Here is a 20,730-nt window from a genome sequence, read left to right as displayed (position 1 = left end):
CCCATCTCCCTGCAACCCCCATCTGCCCCTCCAGCCCCCATCCACCCCATCTCCTGCAACCCCCATCTGCCCCTCCAGCCCCCTATCCGCCCCATCTCCTGCAACCCCCATCTGCCCCTCCAGCCCCCTATCCGCCCCATCTCCTGCAACCCCCATCTGCCCCTCCAGCCCCCTATTCGCCCCCTCCTCTGCCAAGCCCTATCTGCCCCTCCATCTCCCTGCAACCCCCATCTGCCCCTCCAGCCCCCTATCCGCCCCATCTCCCTGCAACCCCCATCTGCCCCTCCAGCCCCCATCCACCCCATCTCCTGCAACCCCCATCTGCCCCTCCAGCCCCCTATCCGCCCCATCTCCCTGCAACCCACATCTGCCCCTCCAGCCCCCTTCCTCTGCCAACCCCTGTCTGCCCCTCCATCTCCCTCCAACCCCCCCATCTGCCCCCCAGTCCCCTATCTGTCCCTCCCTGCCTCCTCTGCCAACCCCTTTCTTCCTTTCCATCTCCCTGCAACCCCCATCTGCCCCTCCAGCCCCCATCCGCCCCATCTCCTGCAACCCCCATCTGCCCCATCTCCCTCCAACCCCCCATCTTCCCCTCCAGCCCCCATCCGCCCCATCTCCTGCAACCCCCATCTGCCCCATCTCCCTCCAACCCCCCATCTGCCCCTCCAGCCCCCATCCGCCCCATCTCCCTCCAACCCCCCATCTGCCCCTCCAGCCCCCTTCCTCTGCCAACCCCTGTCTGCCCCTCCATCTCCCTCCAACCCCCCATCTGCCCCTCCAGCCCCCTATCCGCCCCATCTCCCTGCAACCCCCATCTGCCCCTCCAGCCCCCTATCCGCCCCATCTCCCTCCAACCCCCCATCTGCCCCTCCAGCCCCCTTCCTCTGCCAACCCCTATCTGCCCCTCCATCTCCCTCCAACCCCCCATCCGCCCCTCCCCCCGGGCACCGCCTGCTCCCCCCGGTCGGGGCACGCGCAGGGCACGGGGCCGAGGGCGGCCGGTTCCCTTGGCTCACGGGCACGAGCCCCGCCGGGGCGGGGCGGGCGCGCGGCGGAGGGCCGGGGAGGGGAGGGAGGGAAGCGGCGCGGGCATGCGCCGCGGGAGGCCGGGGGGGGCGGAGGGAGCGCGCGGCGGTGGCTGCCCCGCCCCCCTGCGTCCCGCCGCGCGCCGCTCCAGCACCCTGGTCAGCGCCCGGGCTCGCGCGCGGCGCCGCTGAGCCGCGCCGGGCAGGGCAGGGTTAACGCGGGGCGGGGCCACGTCACCGCTCAACCCCCCCCCCCACACACACACACACACGCCCCGCCCCGCCGGGGAAGATGCCTCCTTCGCTCCCCGCCGCGGCCACAGCTGGCCGCCGCCGAGCATCGTCCGTCCGCGGGGCGGCCGCCTGCCGCTGAGCCGGGCGCGCTGCGTCGCAAAGCCCCCGCCCGGGCTTGGGCGCTGCGAGCCCCGGGCGAGCCGGCCAGCGGCGCGAGCGAGCCCGGGGGCTTTGGGCGCCCCATGCCCCGGGCCGCCGCCTGACCCGCAGTCGCCCCAGTCGCCGCCCGCCCGCCCGGCCGGCCGGCCCGCCGCCGGCATGCTGGACCCGTCGTCCAGCGAGGAGGAGTCGGAGGAGCTGGTGGAGGAGGAGAGCGGCAAGGAGGTGCTGGCCCCGGCCCCGCCCGGCGCTCGCCTCTCGCCCAGCCGCACCGGCGAGAGCCCCGGGCCGGGGGCCGGGCTGCAGCCCGGCGGCCGGGCCGGCGCAGGGGCGGGCGGGGCCGGGGCCGGCGGCGGCGCCCGGCCTTCCAGCCCCAGCCCGTCGGTGGTGAGCGAGAAGGAGAAGGAAGAGCTCGAGCGGCTGCAGAAGGAGGAGGAGGAGCGGAAGCGGCGGCTGCAGCTCTATGTCTTCGTGATGCGCTGCATCGCCTACCCCTTCAACGCCAAGCAGCCCACCGACATGGCCCGCCGGCAGCAGAAGGTAGGGGCCGGGGGCGCCCCCGGGGCGGGGCCGGGGGCCAGGCCCGCAGGAGGGAGCGTGTATGTGGGGGGGAGCAGCCGTGCCGGGGAGGGGGGGGCACTGCCATTGCCAAGGGTCCGGGTGGCACCCCCGGGTGCCTGGCACCCGCTGGGCAAAGGGAGGGGGAAGGCTGCGTTGGGGCCGGCAGGGCAGGAGGTGGCGAACAGGGGCTGAGGGCGCCTGGCTGCGCCAGGGCTGGGAGCGTCTTGCGGCAGCTGCAGGGGGCTCAGGAGGGGCTCAGCCGGAGGCCCCCGTTGCCCAGGGTTTGGGGAGGCGGCTGGGCTCACACTGCGTTGCCCTGCTCAAGAGGCAGCCCCAGCGGGCACCTTGCATGCAGCAGCTGGGCCAAGGCGGAGAGGGAGGGGGTAAAGAGGCAGCGGGGGGAAAATAGGAATGGGGACGGGGAAAGTAAAGGAGCCCTGGGTACTAAGAACCCATCTTAGCTCCCTCCTTGCTGCACCTGCTGCCCTGGTGGTCGTGACACTGCAAATGGACCAACCCCGCTTCCCGTCAGATGGCCCGTGGCCCCTTCTGTCTGCCTCTTCCCTGTGCCATATGTAACCGCAAATATTGCCAGGGTCCCCTTGGCTTTTTAAACAGGCATAATATTGCTGCTAATAATAATAATAGAGAGAGGGACACAGGCAATGATCCCATTCCCTTGCACCTCTCTGTCTTTCTCCCAAGCCTTCCTGTTCCAAGTGCGTCAGGTGTGCCAAACTCAGGGAAGCAGCCCAGCCACTGATCTAAGAGATCTAAGCAAAGGTTACTTTGCCCCAGTTGCTTACAGTGCTTGTACTGCTGTGAGCTCCCATTATTGCATCAAAGCTTTTGTGTTCCTGCTGGAGGAGTCCCAGCCTTCAGCCATCTCTGTGCCGCTTTGATGTCTAACAATAACAAACCATGCTTCACATCAAATTCAGCTCACTTGTTTTCTTTTCAATCCAGTCATTAAAAACTGCACCACTGATGATTTTTGCATAATTCCTTGACTGATTATTGCGAAGTTGGGTTTTGAAAAACATCACCAGCCATAGCCCTGATAGCCAGGGAAAATGCACAAAAATGCCTGTATTTAAATAACATTAAGGCCCACAAAAGTTCTGATAAATTCAAGAGCAATTAAAATGCATTGGTTGCGTATATATGTATGTTACATTGCAAAGGAAGTATTTACCCTGTGGCCAGTCAAGTTGTTGGGGGAGTATAAACTTAAATGTTTTTTAAACACCACTTTAATTTACCCACGCATAATAAAGATGTTTTCTTCTGATGCATTGCACTCCAATGTACATTCAGATACATACGAATCTTTGCAAAGATGCATCTGAAGATTAGATATTCTATTTATGCGGTGTCCAGATTGTAAAGTTTAGAATCTTGGCCATTTAAAGATTTACACACATACACACCCCTAAAAAATTACAGGAGATTTAACTGTACTGTTAAATATTTGCTTGTTAAATTTATATTCTAACTAATTCAAAGTGGTGGTTGAGCTACATGCTACATGTAACTGTGTTCAAAAGAATTAACATAAACGTATGTGTTTGCACTGTCATTGTATTTTTATATATCCTCTCTCTTTACTTCTCTGTTGTAAAGCACTTCAGAATCAAGCTAGAAACTTATATTCTAAGTTTCAGCCTGTAGTAAATGTTTATGGCCAAGTTACAAATATGTTACTAATTACCAACTGAAGAATATATGAAAATAGAGCTTTAAAATGAAAGTGCTGACACAACATTAACTATACCTTTGTGAATGCGTCACTACAATACAGCAGTATATAGCACTTCCAGACAAAAGAGTAGGAAAGAACACCTCAAAACTGGAGTCTAAATCAGGAGGTACAATGCTGCAGTGAATTAAAAGAAGTGTTATTGACTCTTCCAGTTGTGGTGGATTTATCTGCTAGTTCTCCTTCTGCCAGATTACAGACCAATACAGCAATCTGGGTTTTGGAGGGCAGTTAATTCCCACAGGGACAGAATGCATTTCAGTCAAATGCAGCTGACTTTCTTCCCAAAGCAGTCTGAGTAGAGAGAGAATGGGATATGACTATCTGGAATGTCTGCCTGCTTTTTTCCCCCATGTTATTTAATTAAGTTTATTGCCACTGTAGATTTGGACCAGATTCTGTTTTGCGTTGACAAAGCATCTGTATAAACCAGAAAGAGTTCAGGAGTAAACACCGTTCATTCAGTCTGGTCACACCTCAAAGCTATTATTAGTCACTGGTGCACGAGGAGGTAGAAATGAATATCTGGACCACAAATAATCTGAAGGCAATATAGAGCAATCTGATGTTGATGCAACATTGAATGGTCCCGTGCTTTTGTTGGTTGGGTGAAATGTGGTGGTGGTGATACAGCTAGATTTTTATATCATGGGTTTTTTATTGCAACTCTTCTAGTAGGCTGTGGACATATTTTTAGTTTTGCCACCCTGTTTCCTTTAGAATTTCTCCACATTACTTTACATTCCCCACCTCTTTTTTTCTAATCACTAGGTTTTTGTGTAGCTGCAAAAGGAAAAACTGGATTTCAGTTAAAGGTGAATTGCTAATAGAAATTAGCTTTCCACAGGAACCTAAAATATTGTGGTGATCTGAAAATTAATGTAGAGCAGGAATAAACCCTATCACATGAAAAAAATATTGCACCAACAAGAAAAGAAGAAAGGAAGAGAGGAAAAAAGGCAAAACAGGAAAAAAGCCTATAGAGGCAGCACAGATGAAACAAATAAGTGGAAGTAGTAGGGGGCAATGATAAAGTGGAATACAGAAAAAGGGTATCAGGAAGTTAAAACAGGAGTACAGAAGAAAGTGAATCACTTTCTGTCAAGAAGAATAATGTGAGAAAACATATTTGGCCTATTTATGCAAGTAGTAAAACAACTGTCAAAATAAATGAGTTGCAGTGCGTTTAAAAATAATCTCCTATCCTATAATAAGAGTTTGGGAAACTGAAGAATCTCTATTGTTTTCCTTGACTGTATGTAACTGTTTTTGAAAGTAAACTCATTCTGTTTTTTTACCGTATATTCCTCAACTATGTTGTCCTAGAGATTCCCTGGAATGGAGGCTAGACTCTCGGCTCAGGCAAAAAACTCCCATTGACTTCAATGCAAGGATTGTCTGAGCAAGGAGTTAATGACTGGACCACAGGTGCTGGATCTTGGGGTGCTACTGCACCCCCTGGCTTGAAATGATTTCCATCGTAGGCAGGGTTTACAGCTCTCGGCACCCCCACTACAAAAATTGTTTCAGTATCCCTGAATGCGAACTGTCGTTATCCTGACAGATTGTTGTAGAAAAGTGAAGGTGGTGTGTTTGGTGTTTTCCTGTCTCATTTGCCTATGGTGTATCATTAGCGAGAGAACAAAATGGGGAGCAAGTGGGACTCATTCCCTGTCTGGCCAGTTGGGGTTGGATGTTTGTCATGATAGTGTTGCTGGATTTAAGTCTTTATGGAAACTTTCTGTTCATTCATGTGTTTGTTTAGAAGTAGTTTGGAGGTCCTGACTCAAAAACATGTGCTTTGAGACAAATTGGGACATAACAAATACATTTTCATTCAAATTCTTACTGGATCGGTTTCCCTATTTTACAGGAGATTGATCCACCACTTTCTTTTTTACGTGCAGTTTGCATTTTACCCCTTAAAAAGTTTGACGTCTGGAAAGGAGTTGACCAGGTTTTACAAAATGATAGTTTTTAAGCAGCAAGACTCCTCTCCTCCCGTATTGATCAGAGTTTAGAGTAAATGGAACTAGTCCAACCCTCTCCATCTTTTCTCAGAAGGATGCACCAGGCCAGGCAGGAACTGTGTCACACTAGGATGAGCAGGAGTGTTAGTATAAGGAAGAGGTTTGCTGAAAGGGTAATAAGAGAAGGGTTTGCTTCATTACATGCACAGGGGGCCCTGGTGATTTTATTGGAGTGGATTAGAGAACAAAGGAAATTAAATATTTCATCCTGCAAGAACTTTGTCGACCCTTAGCTTGATGAATGCAGACAGGAAAGTGCTGTGTTACTAAGGGACTGCCTCCCACTTTAGATACTCTGTGGTAAATTCTGTACATCTTATAGAACTATATATCTATAGAAACCCTAATGAGTCTGATCCTGCAGTCCTCACTCGGGCAAAAGTCCGCTTGATTTCAATGGCAGTTCCATTGGACTGCGTTCTGCTAGATCAGGCATGATATTTAGGCAGCTGCAGCTGTGATGATTGAAGAGTGTTAGGGCAGCAGGGAACCACTAAGTAGGAAATACTTAGGCCGTTAGGCTGCAGTCCTGAAATGGCAGGATTATCGAAGGTGCTGTGTAATCTCCCTGGGTTGGGCCCTTCATTGCCAATGAAAACGGGTTTAGAACATATTTCTGGTGGGCTGGATGGAACCATTAGGCTCAGCCCAGAGTAAGGGGCACTGCACACCGTGCGCTGCGTGTTCCTCAGGTTAGGCCAGGAGGAACCTTGGGGGCAAGGGAGTACTTTGCCTCAGCCCTTTTCAAGAGATCGCACGCTCCTCTCCTTCCACCCACTCAGCTCTGCAGGGGCCACAACTTGCTTTTGGTGGGTGTGAAAGGCAGAGCCCCTGCTCTCCCCCACTGTTTCCAGAGTGCAGTCCATTTAAATGGGAGCAACATAAAACTCAGGATGTGCCATGTTGTATGGGGTCTATTCAAAGTGCCTGGGCTGCTTGCCACCTCTTTCTGTTGTTTCCTGCAACCTTAGAAATAATTTTTAAAGAAAAAGAGGTAAATTGATTTCAGTGACATTCAGACAAGCTGCAAACTCAAGGTCTTGTGTATGCTATGTGGACATTAAAGATCCCAGGTACTTTTCTGAAGAGTTGGGATTTGCCCCCACCCCATCACTTCTCCCACCATCAATGTGCAGGTATGTGTTATATAATGTCTGGCTGCCATCCTCCACCCCAGAGGTGGCTGCATTACAGTAGTGTGGTATCTGTACACTGTAGTTGCTATTTATATAGCACCATGGATGTGCATAGTGATCTATGAATAGAAAATGTAAGTTGTGAATTGTTTTGGGGCCCTTCAAGGTGAAAGGAACTATATAAGTATAAGAGAGTCATATTGGCAAGATAATTATATGCAGTTGTGATAAATTATAATAGCAAAGCAAAGAATCTCATGGGAATGTATGAATGCACAGCCTTAGATGACTGTGCAATGCAGTCAGTAGAGCAAGTATTCCCTGTTTATGCTACAGTCAAATACGCTCTATTTCAAACTCCAAGAGGAATTCTATCTAATGCTGCCCCCATAGGATACTATTTTCAAATCACTGATTCTCGATCAGTTTCAGGGACACAGAAAGGTGTTTATCAATATATTCACACCTAGATTAACGTCTTTATACTTTCATTTATTTGCTACATATGACCTTCACTTTAGTAGGTACGGATATCTGTGGTTTAACTGTAAATCTGATTCACATTTTATTTTAATGTTCTAGAGGGCATTTATATTTGTTAGAGGCTTACCTCAGACTTTTTTGCCTTTGCTTTAGCTCTTATTTGATTGTTGGGAGAAGAGTTAAACATGGCATTTTCCTGCACCCAGTTGAGCATGAATAATATAAATCCTTTGCCGAGGCCCATGAAGGGTAGAGGAGTCAGATGGCGTATATCAATTTAGGAGGGATTTGTTCGCGGCTTCAGTCCAGGCTGTTGCTTTTTTCCTATGAAACCCCTGACCTCTTGCCCCCTTCTTTCAGCCTAGCTGTGTTCCCTGGCACATGTCTGTAGCCAGCTGGGTACACTTTTGATAAGATGCTAGCTAATACTTCCCTCAGAGCCAGAGAGCACCACCTCCACGACACCTTGAAACCAAAGCCCCAGATACTTGAGGCTAAACTGGAGACGCGGTATAGCTCAGCTCATTCATTTGAACAAGCATAAGGCGAGTGAAAGATGGATGGATGTTGTCAGGGTTATCAATACCACATGTTCTGTGTGTTATTTAGAAAGCAGCAACGTGAAGGACTCTTTAGTTTGTTCTAAAATGTAATGAATCCATTAGGCGAGACATTAAAATTAATGAATATGTTAACAGTGGTATTAAACAGACGGCTGTGTTTTTATGCAATGTAGGTGAACAGGCAAAAGGGAAATCTAGAGATATTGTCATTTCATAACTGTATAATATTGTAGTGGAAAAAATTGAGGGCTTGATTCAGATTACTGTGAATTACTCATTCAATAGAGCTACTCTGGGTTGATATCGGTGTATTTGAAATCCTAGCTGGTCCTGTGTGTTATGTGATGATGTAAGGTACTTTTATTATTGGTCTGGCCCCCCTTCAACACAGCACCTAAGCATCAGCTTAAGAAGAAGCACTTACCTATTTGTTGAATAAGGATGGGTTTATGCCCATGCTTAAAGTTAAGTATGTGCGTAAGCTGAATCAGGGCCTGTAAAGCCAGCTAAAATACACTTTAAATATCAGCTTCTGTTTTTCATGCATAAATTCAGACTGCTATAATAACTGAGAAAATAGCAAAGCTTGTGCAATGTCTGGAGTTACTAAATATTTCATGGCTGTCCCAGACAGCATTGTAGATCCTGCAAGAAAACCCTTCCACCATTCGTATGTGAATAGACTTACTGAAGACACCGATATATTGTGCTGCTTGGACTGCACCGCGAGCAAGTGATGCTGTGAAGCTGCCCTGCACCAGCAGCAGCCTTTGGATGGAATTGTGACTTGGTGTCGGATTCCTCCCGTCTCTCCACTCTTGTTCTGGGGACGGAAGTAGTGTACTGCAGCTCCTGAAAGGAGCTGCTTACTTCCCTTCATACCCCAGTCAGCTCCTCTGACCAGCTGCTAGCAGCAATCCCTTGGAGTTTGAGGATGATTGTCTTCCTTAGAATGAGAGCCAGTTATTTCTGGTGGATCCAAGGGTGGCTAACGAGACTGATCCAGGATCCACAGATCTTGTCACAGTTGGGGGCAGACATTTCCCTGTGGAAGGAGCAGATCTGAATGGTTGAGTTGGACTGCAGCACGTTCTTTCCTCCTTTCCAATTTCTCTGTTTCCTTTTGTCTTTGTTGGATCTTGACATACTGGGATCCCTGCTACAAGGTCCTTTTCCATTTTTGTAGGTTGAGGGCTTAGGTTTCCCATGAGTTAACATCAATATTGCACTTCTTCATGTTGGCTTTGCGGGTGTCTTTGAAGCTGGCCAGCATGTGGGAGGTAAAACCAGTGTTCCATCCACTTCCTCTGACCTCTTTGCTCCCTGGGAGGAGCATCTACACCATAGCTCTTGTGTCCTGCAAGGAAATGTGTCCAAGATCCAAGTGACCCTGATACGGCCATGCAGGCAGATGAGAGGGAGCCCTTATGCCTCGGTGCAGCTGCGTTAGAGGTATTCGCAGTCTAGCTCATCATGATTACTCACACGATTAAGGCTGCAGGACTGCTTTAGATTGGTGTCTAGTATTCTGTTGAAGAAACCCTGAGACTAGTCATCCAAGGTTATGTCTTTGTTGCAAAGTTCACTCAGGTGGTCAGCGCTAGGATCTGAGCAACCGGATTATCCTAGCCTGGTTGTGAGCGTCCACACTGCAAAGCTGCTCTTGAGTTACTGCATCTACCCTTATGCTGCATTCACCTTGTGTGGTGCCAGGACTTCTGGGATCAGATCCTATGGTTCTTAGCACTGCAGTAAACTGAGATGCTCTCAGTGAAGACAAGCTGTCAGTGTGAAGAAGAATCACTGCTTGGAATGCGTTTACCTGGGAGAGGAAATGCAGTATGTTTGCAATCTGGATCTGTGCAGAGTGAGAAAAAGAATATGAATACTGAATGCAAAGTAGTTCCTGGAACACACAAAGAATCAATAGTTTCACTTAAAAACGCCTATAATTTATTTTGCTGGCACCTTGTCTTAATTTAATTTGAGGGTATATTAAATATTTGTCATACTTAGGCTTTTTTTTACACTTTGTAGATTATTAAGAAGAGATTAAATATCTTGTAAACCTGTTATTCATTTGTCTGTTTGAGATTTGTGGGTTGCTGGTCAGTGGTCCAAGACTATTGCCAGCATCTCTGTGAATTATTAATTGAATATGTGTGAAATCTCTCAGCCCAGAGACCTTACTTAACTAACAGTTGTGGGGACTCTTGGGATGGTTCAGTTTAGTTTGGCGGTTAAGTCTACCTTTAAAAATACTATTTATAGTCTTGCTATGCATAGTCTAGACACTCTCCCTAAAGCAGTTTGCCTTTTGCATAACTTGTAATTTCTTCTGCTGAACTATGCATGACTATTTCATTCCAGCAGACAGTGGTCTGCAGTAATTTACCTGTATAGTATTTGTGTTGTATTTGATGCAGTCTTACTCTTTTTTTTATAGGTTATGTCAAAGGAAAATATAATTACTGCTTTATCATTAAAAGCATTTAGTAGCAGAAACATCAGCCAATCAGAATCGTGGTATTAGGTTTCAGTGACACATTATCCTTTCATTTGCGAGAGATGCTACAAAATTCATGTTAAAGCAGTCTCCATTTTTCTTGTTCTGAAAGTGCCATTGTGATATTACCCAGGGCATAGGCACCGACTCCATGGGTGCTCCAGCCCTGAAACACCCACAGAAAAAAAATAAGTGGGTGCTCAGTGGCCATGGGCAGCCAGCTTCCCCCGCCCCCAGCATCTGCCGGTGGCCCCGCCAGTCACCTCCTCTCCCTCCCTCTCAGCGCCTGCCACGATCAGCTATTTCATGGCGTGCAGGAGGCTCTGGGGGTGGGGAGGAGCAGGGCCGGGGTGCACTCAGAGGAGGGGATGGAGCTAGGTGGGAAGAGGCGGGGCGGAAAGAGGTGGGGTGGAGACTTGGGGGAAGGGGGTGAGTGGGGGCGGGGCTGGAGGCAAAGCAGGGGGTTGAAATCTCTGGGGCCCGGAGGAAGCCGGCGCCTGTGACCCAGGATACAATCTGGACTGTTGAACAGCTTTGTCTCCTCAATTCTCCAACTGGGAGTGCCTTTTACACAGTTTCTATGTGGGAGCGACCACTCCTGGTCTGTTCACACATAGCCTCTGCATGTAACTCACTCCTAGCTGTACTGGTATGAGTGCTATTGCCAGCCACTCTTGAGTTACACTGCAGAGTAACACCAACAAATTCCCAGTCCCAGACTTCCTCCCAGAAATAAGAACGGCCATGCTGGGTCAGACCAAAGGTCCATCTAGCCCAGTATCCTGTCTACCGACAGTGGCCAATGCCAGATGCCCCAGAGGGAATGAACAGAATGGTAATCATCAAGTGATCCATCCCCTGTCGCCCATTCCCAGCTTCTGGCAGACAGAGGGTAGGGACACTGTCCCTGCCCATCTTGGCTAATAGCCACTGATGGACCTAGCCTCCATGAACTTCTCTAGTTCTTTTTTTAACCCTGTTATAGTCTTGGCCTTTACAACATCCTCTGGCAAGGAGCTCCACAGGTTGACTGTGCGTTGTGTGAAAAAAATACTTCCATTTGTTTGCTTTAAACCTGCTGCCATTAATTTCATTTGATGACCCTAGTTCTTGTGTTATGACAAGGAGTAAATAATATCTCATTTACTTTCTCCACACCAGTCATGATTTTATAGACCTCTATCATATCCCCCCCTTAGTCGTCTCTTTTCCAAGCTGAAAAGTCCCAGCCTTATTAATCTCTCCTCATATGGAAGCTGTTCCATACCCCTAATAATTTTTGTTGCCCTTTTTGGTACCAGTACCATTTCGAATTCCAGTATATCTTTGTTGAGATGAGGTGACCACATCTGCACACAGTATTCAAGATGTGGGCGTACCATGGATTTATATAGAGGCAACATGATATTTTCTGTCTTATTATCTATCCCTCTTGTGCCCCAACCCCCTGCCCCGCACCCCCTCCTGTGACGCAACTCCCAGTCCCAAGCCCCCTCCCACACCCAAACTCCCTCCCTCTTAGTTAACCAGAATTTTTTACCTACCGGTACCCCCCCCCATTACCCCATCATGCGGGATAAAAAAGCTTTTACTGTAATATCTAACTTAATAAGCTAAGTGAATTCAAAGCATAAGTCTCTCTCACCACATGCTTCAGCAGATTTTTCTGGCTGAATTCCTTTCAGACAAGATTCCTCCCTCCGTCCAAAGCTGTTTTTGTTCCACAGGTGTTGTGGCTACCATGGGTAGAGAGGAAGGGAGGAAAAACTTGGGGCATCTGTTCTTCATTCATATACTTTTTTTTTCCTTTGAGAGTCCTCTCTAGCTGGGGTTCAGGAGACAGAAAGCTGTTTCTTTGCCAAGATGTACATTTCTCGCTCAGAACCTTTTTCATGCCAAAGAATGACCACTTACCCAGGGGATGGTCCATTTGATTTTGTTTACATCTGGTTGAGGCATCAGTTTGCCTTTTGTCTCTGAGGAACTGGTTTTTTGACTGCTTTTCTAAACTTGGAACATATCTCAGTATTGTCATACAGTAGAATTTTATAACTTTACATACAATGTTGCCACACATTTTACTAGGACAATAATGATCACCAAATTATGAGTTTTCAAATGATTCCTAACTAGGTATACTTTGTACAAAATTTATCATGGTCTTGTAAAAGAGATGAACATAGGGATACAGATTGTCACAGCTGGCAATAACTTAGTTCACAGAAGTACGCAGTAAACATCCTATAATTGCTTAATTACATAATCCCAGCTGATATACTAAATCTAATCAATAAAGATGAAAGGTGAAATCCTGGACCCACTGATGTCAATGGGAATCTTGCCATTGACTTCATTGGAGCCAGGATTTTGCCCACAAAACACTGTCTAGGAGTGAGGAGATCTTATATTTTTCAAAATTAAGATTGCATAAGATGGATACAATTTACTTACAAATTGCTGGAGAAAGGACATTCCATGGTGTGGGTACCACCAGTTTGGACCAGTGGGTAAATCCTCTGTAACCCTCCATCAGATGGGTGGTAGGCAATCCAGATGCAGGGTTGCTGCCCCACTTCTCCTACGTCACCGGGTGCCTTTCTGCTAAGATACCATCTCTCTTCCCAGGTCTTTGCAGAACCTAGACCAACATGGAAGGAGTGAGGACAAAAGACCTTTTTCCAGAAAAAGGCAGGGGAAAAGGGCAGAAAATGCTCTTGAGTCTCTCTGCTGCGTCCCTAATCAGTGAGTCTGTTCTGCCCATTGTGCACCCCCTTCCACTGGAGCCTCATACAAGAACGCCAGGTCTGAGCAGAGCCTTGGGTGGCTCTGAACCAGGTGACTGATCTCTGCTTTGGCAGCTCCCTGCAGATAGTGGAGGCCAGCTGAACAGCTCCCAAGTCCTCCTGGATACTCAAGAACTTCAGGAGGACGATGGGAGCTCATACAGTGACAAGCTGGAAGTGTCACCTTAACTACATCCCCCTACCCTCAAGTCTTTTCTCATCTGTGGTCCTCAGGCATCCCTAGTACATCCATTGGACTGCAGCCCCAAGAGTGGCTCATATAAGACTGAGTTCCTGCTTCAACTGTCCTGTGAGTCCTATAGAGTATTGTTATTAAGTGCTGTCAGCGTATTTGACGCTTTCCAAGAGACACAAGGAAACGATGCCTGCCATGCCCTGAGGACCTTACGGTCTAAACAGATGTTCTGCTCAGAGAAGTTCTGTAATGTCTTAGCCCATTTAGCGAACGGGAATGTGAAAAATGACTTTGTTTTACTCAGCGAGGCTTATAAGATGGCCTCTAATCACAGGCTTTGCTGCATCCTACCCCACTTCCCTCATCTCTATTAATGATTTCAGAGTCATTCTTTTCCTCCTTATCTTCTGGGCAATCTCACCTGGTCTCTTGCTAGCAGCGATAACTGTAATGAAACCTGCCTTTCAGTTCGGGGTTACATTCTTCTCCACCTCGGAATGAATCTGAAGAAAGTAAAGCCAGACAAATCAACTGAGCTATGATAATTTGCAGATGGAGTTATGATGCTGAGGATCTGCCCATACACTGTCCGCTGACCAACGATCACTCCAATGAACTGCAGTTTCTGCAAGGCTGAGCAACCTATTCTCCTAAAAATGTAGGTCCTGATCTTGCAGAGAGCTGGCTGTGGGCATGCAGACCCCTGCCCCAGTGCAGAGCATCCTCCAGTGAGGGTTTGCACTCAGAGCCCCATTAGGGGCCTTACCTAGCCCATTTTGGAGACTGGCTTAGTTGGTCAGAGAGCAGACTGAAAACAGCCTGCTCGGGAAGTGCTATGTGATAAGGTTGGACTTGGGTGAGTAGGCTTGTCATTCTATCTTCATTTGTAAACATTTGTTCTAAATGGTATTTTGAAAAATGTGCATATAAGAGGGGGTCATAGTAATTGTGCCAAGGCTTTTGCTGAGGACCCACAAGCCATAACTCTGACAGGAGTCAGTGGGAGATGAGAATGCTCGGTGCCTCTAAAAATCAGGTCCTGCTGGTAATTCATGGGACAGCTGCAGCCAGGGCAACCACATTCTTCTTCACCCAGCCCCACTCACGTGTCCCAGCCCTTTGGTGGAGGGACACCCCTGTAGGAGGAAAGTTGTTTTTGTTGTCCAGTCCTTGTCCTCTCTGCTAATACTGCCAACCAGGCTGCTAACTCCAATAGTGGACTCCTGTCTTATTTGTTTCATATCTTTTGAGGATCTAGGCTTATGTCCTTTGCGTTTGTCCATCTATTACGTGGTGGGTGCCACTGGAAACAGATGATAATCCTCGTCTTCCAATGACCCGTTCATTTCACACAGGGTAGTGGGCAACAGCCAGATGGTGATTTTCAGCTTTATCAACATAGGCCAGATTGGAACTGGTCAATTAGAGGCTGAAAGCTTTTGTATACCTTTTTAACAACATCTGTCCTTGTCCACCTGTTTTGCCAGCTTCTTGCACAACCCCCTTTCTACCTACTTCCGTGCAGCACCCTCTACATGGTGGGTCATCCTTGAGGCCCCTACCACTTTACATTTAAGTTGCACTTATAGACCCACTTCTGCCATGCTGTCTGTCGTGAATGCTGCATATAACTGGCATTTTGTTTCTATTCCCCTAATCTCTGTGTATTTGTCTAGCCATCATTCAGGCGTGAGCTTCTCGGAGCAGGACTTTGTCAGGTGTTTGAAAAGCCCCTGCTATGAAGTGGGCACTATAACGAATAAAGAATATTCTCTGCATTGCTCAGTCCCACTAAATGTGATACTTGTGAAGCACATGTTGGTATGTTGGCCGGTGAAAAATGTGATTCCCTTGAAGAAATGATTTTACGCCTCTACTGCCAGACCTTCATTTTTAAGTTGCTTAAGCTCAGGTCTACAATGCTGAGGCTTTGGTTAATGTATTTTTCACATGCAAAGGTATGTGTGTGTTTGTGTGTGACAAATAGACAATGAAGATTCTGGCTGTCTGATGGAAATATTTCCATGTTTTGGCAGAAGTACCCCAGAGTGAATCAAATCGTTATGTTCAGTGAGACAGTTTTCACGCTGCTCTATTTATAGCATATGCAATTACTGTGAACACATCCCAGACCTCTAATTGCCTTTTTATTACTGTTTAGCACTGTGTCAAAGTTATCTGAACACTCTTGCCTTGCTTTCTCATTAACTCTTGTGGGGGTTTTTTGTGTTTCGACTTTCCTCCTCGACTGCATCGAATTCAAGCTTTTCGTCCTTGCCTTCAAGGCCCTGCCGAACTCTGCCAGTCACTGCTTGTTCACCCTTGTCCCTTTCACGTCACTGGCCTGGGTGCCCTGTGCTCCACCAATGATGCCACCTTGATGTGCCATTTGTACCTTCCTCCTGCACACGTTTGCACTTCCTTCCATGCTCAGCCCTTATGAGGGAAGCGCCCTTCCTGTAACTGCTCTGCAAAACCACTAACCTCTTCACCGTCAAGTTCCTCCTGAAGGCCCGCTCACGATGGGTACAAGCACCTAACTAGCTGATGGTAAAGCTGTAGGTTATTTGAGAGTGACCTGAATATCTTTACAGGTACATCCTGTGGATGCCACTCAGTAGCTATCCTGATATTAACAACTTCTACTTAATCGCAGCAATTTGCTGGGAACCCAACCTATCCCATCCCGTTGACTTTAAAGTTAATAGGTTTTGGACATTGGCCACAGCATGCTGCTTGTTGAACACTTGTTTTGGACACAGGCTTGCGAGGCTGCAGCAAGGGAAGGAAGCAGTAGGACGTGCCTGCCCTGACTGCAGCTCCGTAAACTCCCTGTGCCCTGGAGACTGCACAGGTAATAAGGGGCTAGGGTGTCTGAATCCCTGCCCAACAGGGAAGCCTCTGCCAGCATCCTGGTGCTGTGGGGGGGGCAGGAGCAAGGAGCGGGGCTGGAACCCGGGTGCCAGGGCTTTTGTGGGGATGCAGAGGGGTCTGCATAGCTGCACAGTACTTCTTGCTGCTGCCCTGCCCTGCCCATAGCCTCCCCACTGGGCATGCTACCATGCAGTGCCATGGGCCCCCAGTTCCCCCACTCCACTGCCCGCTTCCCCTCCACGTGGAAAGCCCCGGCATCTATAGCCCCCCACTCCACTCCACTGCTCTGCCCACAGGCAGGTTTGAGGGGCTGCAGCCAGGGAGGGCATGGCCCAGGCTGCAACCCCACAAACCTGCCTTCCCCTTATTAGCAACTGCAGGGTAATGGCAACTTTTTGCTGGCAACTGAGGGGTTGCTAATAAGCGGAATCCACTGCATATAAACAGGACAAGACCAATTGTCCCCAGACCACTTGATTTGTGTGGTGTGCTGTGCTGCTTTCCCCTGCCTTCCATCTGGCTGTCAGTTTGTTTTGTCACTTAAAAGCGTAGGCCCTCTTTGGAGCAGGAAATAGAGCCCACATCCTCAGTGGGATTTCGGTGCCTAGCTCTCATCTCGGCTTTGTGTTTGTACATCCGCTAGCACATTGTGGGTGCTATTGGAAGCAAATAATAATCCGCTCTTGGGTTTGGACGCCTACGGCTTTTGAGAGTTTATAGTCTTTTTTTTTGATGGTTTTCTTTAAAATTTAGCCTTGTTGTTCAGCAGTTGTGTATCATGAATTGTTTAAGTTAATTATCTCCCCAGGTTCTTGCTCTTTCAGTGTCGTTCGGAATTTTACTGCCCTCCTCTTTTGCATTGAATAACCCATGTAGCTCTGAATCATCGGCAAATGTAATCATGTGGTTTTAAGTTTGTTCTTCCAGGTCAGCGATACATAAAATAAAATAAACCAAACCAGTCTTAATACCAGTCCATATGGCTCCCTCTTAGGCACCTGGCTGTGTTTTGAAGTGCTTCCTAGCCTTAGGTATCCAAGGCACTCAGCCTTAATAGCTTACCTATTGACTATGTAGATAAATTACCCAGTTTGAGAGTTTCTGATACAGTGTCACATAAAACTTTAATGTCCAAAACGTGGCCCTGTCAGCCTGATCACATTAAGCATGATCTCACTTCTATGAATCCATGATGACTGTTCTTAGTTAAATCCAAGCCTTCAGCTTTCTCAAGGTCACCAGTTCAGAGGCAAATGGAGTGTACAGTGAATTCAACATTCCCATCCTCATCCAGACCTGGCTCAGCTGAAAGTTATCTAACAGTAAACTGTGACCCTGTTTCTGTAGTGTCGCCCGATCAGTTACCAATGAGCAGACTCAAGCCAAGGTCTGAGTTAATTAGCTAGATAGCAAATTGCTAAATCAGAACAGTCATCGTATAGGCGTCTTGTGATGTTTGCTAGTACCAATGGTTTCTTTTCCGTAAGTGTGTGGGGCCCATTTCACTGCTGCACTGTATTACTCTAGCACAAAGTGAATGGAAAGACCAACTCGGAATGGATAGCATTTTGCATATGCTTTACACTAGTGTAAATGACTACACAAAGCGTAGGATGGGGAAGAATCAGACCCTTAAAGTTAATGCTTTAAATAAAGAGTAACATTTTGTGGCACTCAGTGAATTACAGTAATGTGAGAGCAGGGGGTTCAGCTGTTGGGATGCTGGTGTGGGTTTCAGTTAACTTCGGTTCAGTTCCCTGGTTTTCCTGGGTGACTAGGGCAATTCACTGAGCTGCTGCTGTGCCTCTGTTTCCCCTCTGTGAAATGGGATGATAAGATTCTTCTACCTCCCGGGAGGGGTGTGAGGCTAAATCAAGTAAGGATTGTGAGGGGCTCAGGTATAACAGCAATGGGGCTGTGTAGGTACCCAGGAGTGATAGAATCAGACCCAGTAAATAGGAATATGTTCCAGAGTCTGTGTTATCTGAACTAAACATCCCTGCGTTGCCCCTTCGGTGACTTACTGTGTCCTCTGAGCAGTGTCTGCAGCTGCTGCCTCTTATAATAAGACAGCTAATACAGCCTTGCATAATTCATGATTACAAGTTGTACATGCTTGATGATAAAGAGAGCTGATGTTTAATTTACACACAACCTCATGGTGCCTTATGTAGGTCTTCAAATGTGTGCAAACAATAGCCATGGTAAAAGGAGGTGAAAGGAAAAGTGTATTCAAAGTGACACTGTGCTGGAGAATTGCAGTGAAAGATTTGGGGCCTAGTCCTCAAGTTTCCACTTACATACAGTTCTTATCAAGCTCAGATAGCAGGATCATCTGGATGAAAGCTAATTTTAGCAGCTCAGGTGAAATGCCATTATCATGATGCATTAAGAATTTTTTATTTAAACACATGCTTTAATCTTAAACAATCCCCCTCCTTCAGTTTCTCCCCCAAAGTCACATTTTTGACTGGGTTCTCAACAGTAACTCTGCCGCTGGCAACCTATGTTGATACCACTAGAAATCCCCAGATTCCCTTCCAGAATGGCTGTATATTGTGGGGTACATATGGTACTGGTCATATTGTAGGGTTATGTGCTTGCCTGGTGGGGAATGGCTGTGGGGGCAGTGGTCTCAAGATAGTCTCCCACACTTTCTTCTCATTAAAAGCCACTCTGTCCCTCCTATTCCATGAGGTCAAACCTCTGTATTTGTGGAGGGGCCATGCCAGAAAACCATCTGCTCTCTATGGTGGTATGAACCAGCAGTGATTTCCTGGTGGGGAACAGTGCTAAGCCAGTCAGCCTTATCTCACACAGGGTCACCTTCCATGTTTTGAGGCCTTCCCGCTCTGCCTTCCCTCCCCCTACCATGGGAAGTGGGCTGGAGGCCATGCCAACACGGTTCTTGTGGGAGCCGTATTTCCTGGGTGAGGTTGGATTCCAGAGAGGAACTGTACTTTTTAGCCTTTGGTGGGGGGGACACAGAAAAAGAAGGAAAATCAGGTTAAAGCATTTGAAATACCAGGTATTAAGCAAGGCTTTCATTTTAACATCGTCCCTCATTCCCTATCTCCAGCTGGAGAGAGTCTTTAGTAGGACATTCTTTTAGATGGTATTAAAGATGGGAAAAGAGAGGAAGTTAGTTGAAGTGGGCTGGAGCTGTTATTGGTGTAGAGTAGGCTCCCATTTCCTAGAAGACAAAACAAGACAGACTCACTCAGAAGGGAGAGAAAAGAACAGCAAAGATAAAGAATGCAGCTTCTATCTCTGGGGCTGACTCCCACTTGAAGCCTAGCTGCTGGAAAAACACAGGCCTACCACATAGTCCTAGCAACCGCTCTGAGACCTGGCAAACTTGTACTAGCATCGGGCAGTTTAGGGCACTGTTTTTAGCTGCCTTTTTGGTTACAGGCTCATAGCAGTGTTGGGGGGGAAAAGAAGTCTTGGCCGGCTAAAGCCAGACTCTTATTAGACACAGAGCAAAAGGAGGGGGGAGGGAGCGGGGGGAGAAGAAATAAGGTAGGGAAGGAAAAGAACACATGGGTGTGGGGAGACAGACTCTCATCCCAGGTGATGTTTGCCACCTCCTCCAGCTGAACCCCAATGTCATTTGGCTTCCTCTGTCTGACCTGGTCTGATCCAGTCAGGGACATCTCTCAGGATTGGGATGGAGGTCTGGGATCCCAGAAGACGGTGGGGGTTACCACCATGATGGTAAAGCTCACTCCTTCCCTTATTTTAGATAGACCGCTTTTCCCCCGAAGTCTCTTTTTGAACACCCCAAAAGAGTGATGGGTGGAATAGCCCATCCCCTCGTTATTTTGTCAACCAGTGAGGCCTAATTTCTGACACACCACGTTTGGTTTATTAGTTTTGGGTTCCACACTTTTCTTGATTACCAGATATGGTCTAAAACAATTCTTAAGTTATATTAGTAAAGCTTTTGTGTTTAGACTAACTTAGCTGTTTTTGTTTTTCACTTCTACTAAGCTTTACAAGCAATTTAATGTAACAGTCTAAGTTGGACTTTTGTTACCTTTTCCTGTTAACATTAATTGTTAGGGGTTATTGTGGTGCTTCATGAACTTTCATTTACTTTTTACAGCTGAGCTTACAATTACAATTTGTAGGCCCAACTGTTACAACGGGTAGCAAGTCGAGCTGAAATAGTGAGTCCCATACAGTTCTCTTGTTTCACGGTGGTGTAGGGAGGAGCAAGAGAGACAATCAAATATCCTTTACATCTCTTCCAACTATCCTGGGAGTGGGACCTGGCCGAACATTGTCTCTGGTATGATGCTAAATAAGAAGCACAAGCTTGCTTGAAGATCTGTCCATGGCCCTTCTGTCGTCTTCCATCATCCACATCCTTTTGCTCCATATCTCTAGCTGCTGTATAGTGGTGTGCATGTGTTTTT

At 47.7% G+C, this 20,730-nt stretch overlaps 1 protein-coding gene across 14 annotated transcripts in view; it reads left to right on the top strand.

The window, feature by feature from the left end:
* The first annotated feature begins 1,577 nt into the window (after positions 1 to 1,577).
* The window catches only part of CADPS (calcium dependent secretion activator), a 374,509-nt gene continuing 355,356 nt past the window's right edge, over positions 1,578 to 20,730 (top strand). For all 14 annotated transcript variants that reach the window (XM_074957378.1, XM_074957382.1, XM_074957385.1 and 11 more), the window contains exon 1: positions 1,578 to 1,958. In XM_074957378.1, the coding sequence (XP_074813479.1) occupies positions 1,578 to 1,958 (381 nt within the window). The remainder of the gene's footprint in view (positions 1,959 to 20,730) is intronic.

The sequence above is a fragment of the Natator depressus genome, chromosome 7 (genome assembly GCF_965152275.1).
Source record: "Natator depressus isolate rNatDep1 chromosome 7, rNatDep2.hap1, whole genome shotgun sequence".
Taxonomy (NCBI): Eukaryota; Metazoa; Chordata; order Testudines; family Cheloniidae; genus Natator; species Natator depressus.
The sequence above is the reverse complement of the archived record's forward strand: the minus strand, read 5'-3'. Positions and strand labels throughout refer to the sequence as shown.